Source organism: Quercus lobata, chromosome 10 (genome assembly GCF_001633185.2).
Source record: "Quercus lobata isolate SW786 chromosome 10, ValleyOak3.0 Primary Assembly, whole genome shotgun sequence".
Lineage (NCBI taxonomy): Eukaryota > Viridiplantae > Streptophyta > Magnoliopsida > Fagales > Fagaceae > Quercus > Quercus lobata.
Window position 1 is genome coordinate 6,260,940 of NC_044913.1, and position 7,551 is coordinate 6,268,490.

The following is a 7,551-nucleotide window of genomic DNA, read 5'->3' on the forward strand; positions in this document are numbered from 1 at the left end:
TGGCTGATAACATGGCATAAGAGAAGCTTTGCAAAATTAAATGCAATGTGAAAGAGAAAGTGCTCATTGACCAAGATGATAGCTTCGAGATGGATATAAAGGTGATGTTGCTATAATTACAACTTACTTTTTTACCAAATTACAACAAAGTTTGTGAAAAGTTTGTTTAATAATAAATCTATTAACATAAAAAATGTCACCTTTTTTTTTTGGGTAACAATTGAGGTTATAGATTGTATTTGTTATATAATAAAACTAGTCGCCAACCCGTGTGATGCACGGAATAGTTATATAAAATATGCAGTATCAATAACTATTCTAAATTCATAAAAACGAAAATTAAACTAAAATGTAAGTTAAGATATATACTTCCCCATATATATTTAACTATTAATAAGACCACATATTACAGATGCAAACTTATCATTATTAGAAATTATGCTGCAAAGAAAGCATGCAAGATAGGAATAACAATTAGATCAATATAAATTAAAAATATGAAGATGCACCAACAGGGGGTGGTTGAATGAAAATTTTAAAAAATGTCTCTCTTCACTTGAGACAATCATAAACCTAGACGTGGCAAAACGGGCGGGTCGGGTCGGGTTCGGGTCGGGTCAATCGGGTTTGCGGGTTAAACGGGTCACGGGTCAAAACGGGTCATTTTTAAAACGGGTCAATCGGGTTGCGGGTCAAACGGGTCGCGGGTTGAGTCGGGTCGTGAGTCGGGTCGAGTTGACCCGTATTTTTCAAACAATTTTTTTTTTGGAAATAGATGCAATCTGTCAATTGTTTATGAGTTCTTTAATTGTGATTAGATTCTCACTAGTGATATTGTTACCAATTACCACTAAACACTTGAATTGATACCCAAATTTGGTGCAACTCCTTTTCCAGCTTTCTAGAAACTAATCTTGGTATAATCTTCAATCTATTTAAAGTAGGAAGAGAAAATAAAGGTGGCAAGTAAAAAATAACAAACTATAATGGAGTACATAACATATTAAGTAAAAAAGAATAAGTAAATATTTTATAAAAATTACACCTCAATCTAAATCTACTCAACATTGGTAAACGTGGCAAAACGTGCGGGTCGGGTTCGGGTTCGGGTTCGGGTCGGGTTAATCGGGTCGCGGGTCAATCGGGTCACGGGTCAAAACGGGTCACGGGTCAAAACGGGTCATTTTTAAACGGGTCAATCGGGTTACGGGTCAAACGGGTTGCAGGTCAAACGGGTCGGGTCAAAACGGGTCTGACCCGTTTTGCCATGTCTACATAAACCTAATGCATTTGGAATTCAAGAAAGTATTCAACATTGACGAAAATAACTACAAGTGAAAAAAAACAAATCAAATGCAAACCTATTTCAGCTATATAGTAAAATTAAATTTAACATGATTACCTATGTTGGGTAACTTTTTTTTTCCTTTCTCAACTAAGAATAATATCAACACAAATTATAAATAAGAAGACCATTAGGTGAGGCAGCTATGATCACATGTGTGGGTTTTGAAGGTGTTGAAAGCTTCTGCCAATCGATGTAATCCACAAATCCACCGAAGTACTTGTAAATTCCAATTGCAAAAACAAAAACAGTTTTATAAATAAGCAAGAGAGCCATAGCTACTCCATTAAAGTAGAATTCCAATTAACAATTATTAACAGAAATTAAAAATTATTAAGAAAGTTGCTATGGAGGTGTAGTTGAACCAAAATTCATACAGTATGTTAAAATTGTTGACATCACCTCATAAGATTGATTCCCTCCCCCACGCTACCAATAACTAAGCCTTCACTCAGCAAACGAAAATCCATAGTAAAAAAGTCATCGGTGAAATCCATAGAGATTTGCAAAACTGAATCTATTACAGAGGGCACAATTCAATGATTAAAAAAAATGAATTATTGATTTATAATCACAAAAATTTTCATCATGTAACGATATTAATACAATCAGGTAATGGTAAATAAATATCTAAACTTGATTGCAAGATTTAGAACTGAACGCTATCATTGAAGGTTGAAAAATCGGCAATCAAGTGTTATTCAGTGCTTGCACCACTCATAAACATGTATTGTTGGTTGCACAGATTTGTAAAAATCAACAATCAAGTATTATTCAACACTTGCACCACTTATAAATATGTATTGTCGGTTGCACAGATTTGTAAATTGCTAATATTTATTGAACTAAACCCTAGAAATCAATATAAAAAATTTAGCAAATAGAAAAATCCTAACCTTAATTTGATTTTTCAGATGTAGCAATTGGAGAGGGAGTGCTAAAGGAGAAAATTATGAATGGCTAAAACCCTAGCTCAAGAAGAAGAAGCGTGGCTAGTCAAGTTTTTGTTTTGAAAAAGGAACATGTGTTATTTATTTTTAAAAATCAAATAATTTTATTTAAATATTGTGCTGACGTGGAAAATTATGAGAGCTTCAAAAATTTCGGTTTTATATATATATATATATATATATATATATATATATATATATAGATGATGTCAATGATAACCTCATATGAAAAATATGTTATATTATACTAATAACTATCAGCCGCCTTAATTAGTTGTGAACAAAAAGTTTTTGAATTTCTTTTTTTAATTTGATTGTGGATTTTCTATTGTTTTAGCTTGATCTTTAGTTTTGAAAATAATAATAATAATAATAATCTATATATATATATATAAAACCGAAGCTTTTGAAGCTTCCACAATTTTCCACATCAGCACAATATTAAAAAAAATATTAAAAAAATAATAATAATAAAACTTTTTAAAAACTCAAACCCGATATAAAACCTTTCTAAAACTCAAACCCGATTCTCTGCCTTCTCTTTCAAAACTCAAACCGGATATAAAACCTTTCTAAAACACCTACCCACCATACCCACATATTAACAGAGATCTCCTTCCTCAGACCCTATTGCTCCCATTCCCCTTCTCCTTTCCCGTTCCACCCACAACCACCAGAACTCAGCAAGCAGCAGCAGCAGCAGCAGCACCACCCACAACAACCGCAACCCACAAACCACCATAATCAGACCGTATCAAATCCACAACCCAAAAGCAAAAAACGATTTTGAAGATCTGCGATTTTGGGGATGTATACTAAAACGATTTTGAAGATCTGCGATTTTGGGGATGTATAGGCAGCAGCAGCAGCACCACCACCACCCGCAACAACCGCAACCCACAAACCACCATAATCAGACCATATCAAACCCACAACCCAAAGGCAAAATGCTTTCTTCCCCTGCGACGGTAACCGAATTCAACTATGCCACAAATGCTTCGCCTCACAACCAACCAACATCAGACTGCTGGAACGGCTACAGGTAAAATCTTTTATATTAATTTTCGGTGTTTAATAGGATTTAGGTTTGGCTATTTGTTTTGGTTTTGATTTAAGAAATTGGTTCAGATTTTGTTTTGATTTAGAATTGATTAATTATCCTACTTATCTCTCAAATTTTAAATGGTGGTTGTGCCTGTGAGGTGTTTGATGCTAGGTCTCAGTGGGATTCTGCATATGGGGAGCAATAATAAATTTGACAGAATTATAGAAATTTTTTATTTATTTTCTATTATCTGGAACAAAATTGAGCAATTTAGGTTTGAAACAGCAATTGAACCCTGGAGCTAAGGAAGTTTAATTGCTATTTCTTACGGTTACTTTGCTGCCATCAACAGGATTTTGCTAGAAAATCCTTTAGAGTCATTCATTATATGTTGATTTATGCAAAAGGGCTACGCTGATTTTTTTACTGCCTGCAATGTACAAGTTACAGGGCAATGCAATGGTGCAGTGTAACAATGGCTGGGTTTTTATGTTATTTAATGCAAAATTTATATTGCTTGACATTACACGGAGTTGTCATGCATTGCAATTTGTATCTCATACACATGTGAGACTTGGCTTGATTATACCCTGTTTGAGTGTTTACCCTTGGTTATAAATTATGGATAATGTTTAATTGAAAATGCAACCTGAGCACATATAAACTCAATAGAGCCTCAATCAACTGTAGCGATAGCGTTTTTCGCGTTAAAGTTGTTTGTGTGTGTGGAGTTGGCAGATGAAAAAAAGTATACCAATATATGAAAGTCAGCAAATATTTGCATATGAAAAAAAAAATTAAAGGATTAACTTAAAAATTGTATGTGTATGTGTATGTGTATGTGTGTGTGGATGGCTGGGTAATACGTTTCCAATTTCAACATGAACTTTAAAGTAAAAACTGTCAAAATAATTTACAGAAGCTTTCAAAAGCTAAGAACACATGAAGAGCGGAGAAAGTTAATGTTGTTCTTAATGATTCTGATGGTTTGACAGCAAGTTGGAGGCCGAATTGTTAAGGTGAACTTCCCAGAAGTGCCAAAGGGAGGTGAAAGGGAAGTAATGGGGCCAAAGATGTGGGGCACCAACAGGGGCTATATAGACAGCCCTCACAAGATCTATTCTGGAAACCTTGGTTGGGGCCTCACTTCCCAGGGTCTAAGAGATGCTTTTGCAGATCAGCGAGGCCTATTGAGTGCCAAAGTCATTTATGAGAGAGACACAGGAAGATCACGTGGTTTTGGGTTTGTCTCTTTTGAAACCGCCGAGGATGCAGAATCTGCATTGAGTTCCATGAACGGAGTGGTAAGATAAGCTTGGCTACTGAATTTACAAAAGCGAATCGTTCTAATGATGAATGAATAATAACCTGTTTTTTATGTAATTGTGGAATTAGGAGGTTGAAGGGCGGCCTTTATGATTAAATATGGCTGCACAAAGGGCTCAGTCTGCTTCTCCACCGGTGGTGGAAAGAAATGTGGAGAACAATCTTGACAGCAGCGATTTGCTTTCTAGCATCAGCAGCTGAGGGAAATATGTCAAAGTGTGGGTGCTTGGATATGCTTTTGGGTAAGTACTGCAAGTAGTGCACCCCTTCTGCTTCCAGAACCTTACTCTTTGTAGTCTCCAAGTCTTCCTCCGTGAACAAATTTGAGTATTGAAATAAAGCGGGTAGAAGGAAAAGCTTGTGGTAGCAGTCCTTTGTGGTGAGATTATAATTCCAGGCTGTACAGTGTTGTATGAGAATTTAAACACTGAGTAAACTTCCTCGGCAAAAAGTCATTCTTCCCCCTTGACCATAAGGCTCCAAATTGTAACTATAGCTGAGTTATTCGCAATGTACTAAAGCTGAACTGCCTAAACTGTCCTTCTCAAAAGTGGAATTCTGGAATAATCAATTGATGAATATAATTGTAAAATAGTTTACGACAAGCCCTATATCAACATCCTAACCACCATTATATCAATTGAAAATAGGGCAGCCAAGTAGGTGAATTTATAGGACAAGTCTGGAACTTTGGTAGGAGAAAGGGTGGTGAAAATGGATTATCTATGTCATTGATTTTTTAAAAATTTTGTTTAATGATTTATATATGCTTCATAATTGTTCATAAGTCACTGTTAAGAAAATTTTAGCTTCACTACTATGACATCTGGGTTTCATAATTAAATTTAGCCGAGCTTATTTTTCTTGAAATCTCATCTGGGTTGCTTTAAATGTTGATTCTTTATGTGTCTAATATAGTGATTTCTTATGCATGTGTCTATGAGGAAAGCTACTTTAAAAATTGAGCTATGGTGGTCTTTATTTCTTATTTAATTATTTTGAAGTTGATTCTCATATTGGTTGTTTTTAACTATCCTAAATTGTATTTGGCTAGAGCTTTGGATTATGGTCCTTTTGCCTATGGTAGGTGTAAAGCAATTTTTTTTTCCCTTAAGAAAAGAGAGAAGAAGTTGACAGAATTGCCTGTTAATGATACTTTCTGAGTTTAAAGAACAGGTTTTGTTTAGTAATGGTGTTTCCACATTTCGTTATCTGTTATATATGAAAATAACACCAATATGTTGTGGTTATCGCACTTTCTCAGATACTATAATTCTTCTTCTATTCTCAAAGCCCCTAACTTGGGTAAAGCAGCTGTTTTCTAGGAACTATTTCAAGGCAAAGCAAAAGGGTTTGACATGGAGAAGGCTTTATTGGCAAAGTCTATTCATGATTTTGAAAAAGCAATATCTATGGTGTCTTAGCACAAGAGACGTGGTGGGGAATGTGAGCAAGCAAAAAAGATTTATAAAACTCAATGTTTTATGTTGAATAAATATATGATGTACTCTTCTATATAATGCAGATTTGTTGTATTATATTCTTTCTCTGCTCTTTTTGAGTCATAGCAAAAGAATTTGACATTGGTAACTATATTCTATTTATTTATTATGAAAATAAGATTGCGATCATTATTGCAATTTGTTTATTTGTTTATTCATAGTATATATGTAACTATGAAAATAACTTCATTGCCAATGGACCTATGGTAGTGTATTAATCTTTTTGGCATGTATGTATTTTTATAGAGATGATAATTGCAATATTGTTTTTTTTTTTTTTTAAAAGAATCCCGTGCATCGCACGGGTTAGCGACTAGTAATAATAATAATGAAATAGTGTAACAATCAAGTTTTGAAATAGTCTAACAATATCTATCTTTTATGCCAATATCTATCTTTCCACTTAACCGGATGATGTGATCGGGATGGAAAATTATTAAATATTTCTATAATATTATATTAAGGTAATATTCCAGAGCAATAAGTACAAAACATTATATAAAAACTAACCTCTTCATCTTATTTTTATATTAAAATGTTTGTTTTTATTATTAATATTGTAAATCATCACATCACATCACATTAGGTGTATTTCAAAAACCCCTAATAATTCCTCGAAAAAGATTGTAACATGTAAGTAACATGACAAAATCTATATAACCTTTTATTCTTATTTTAATATTAAATAGTGTATTTTTATTATTGTGAATCATCACATCACATCAGGTGTATTTCAAAAATCCCTATAATTCCTCGATTAAGATTGTAACATGTAAGTAACGTGCCAAGGAGAAAAGGTTGAGAAATAGAGTCTCATTTTGAATGGTTCAAAAGTACTTACATAGTTTTTTTTTTAGGACTACAACACACTATTTTGGGAAATAAATCCAAAAGTTTAAAACACTATTTACTGCAATTTATTAAATACAAGCACGGTTTAGAGGTGCTATTAGTTGTAACTTGATACTTGTTATAAGTGTTCAACCATTGAACTACTAAGAGAACTGATTAGAGGCACTAGGGTTCAAAGATATTACTCTGACCTAAGGGCATTCTCATTTGGTCAAAACCCATAAAAATGCAAAATAAATAACACTATAACTAAAAACAAAAAAAAAAAAAAAAAAAAAAAAAAAAAAAAAAAAAAAAAAACCTAGCTCTATCTGGTTATCTATTTTGCATAAAATTATTCACAATATATACTACCATGCTTATACGTATAAGTAGCTTATATAAAACTTTTCACCCAATGTTTCATTCACGCTTTCTCCTTTATACTCCCCTAAATAGGAATATATATATATATATATATATATATATATATAAATGGTTTGTTTAAAAAGAAAAAAATTATTTTATTATGATGGTTGGTTTTGACATTGG

The 7,551-nt window shown here is 33.2% G+C and overlaps 1 protein-coding gene across 1 annotated transcript; it reads left to right on the forward strand.

Annotated features, from left to right (window-relative positions):
• Positions 1-4,182: 4,182 nt before the first annotated feature.
• On the forward strand, positions 4,183-5,104 carry LOC115964028 (RNA-binding protein CP33, chloroplastic-like). Its single transcript, XM_031083312.1, has 2 exons — positions 4,183-4,644; positions 4,736-5,104. Exons 1-2 carry the CDS (start codon positions 4,402-4,404, stop codon positions 4,757-4,759), a joined length of 267 nt encoding a protein of 88 aa, XP_030939172.1. The 5' UTR covers positions 4,183-4,401; the 3' UTR covers positions 4,760-5,104.
• Positions 5,105-7,551: the final 2,447 nt, after the last annotated feature.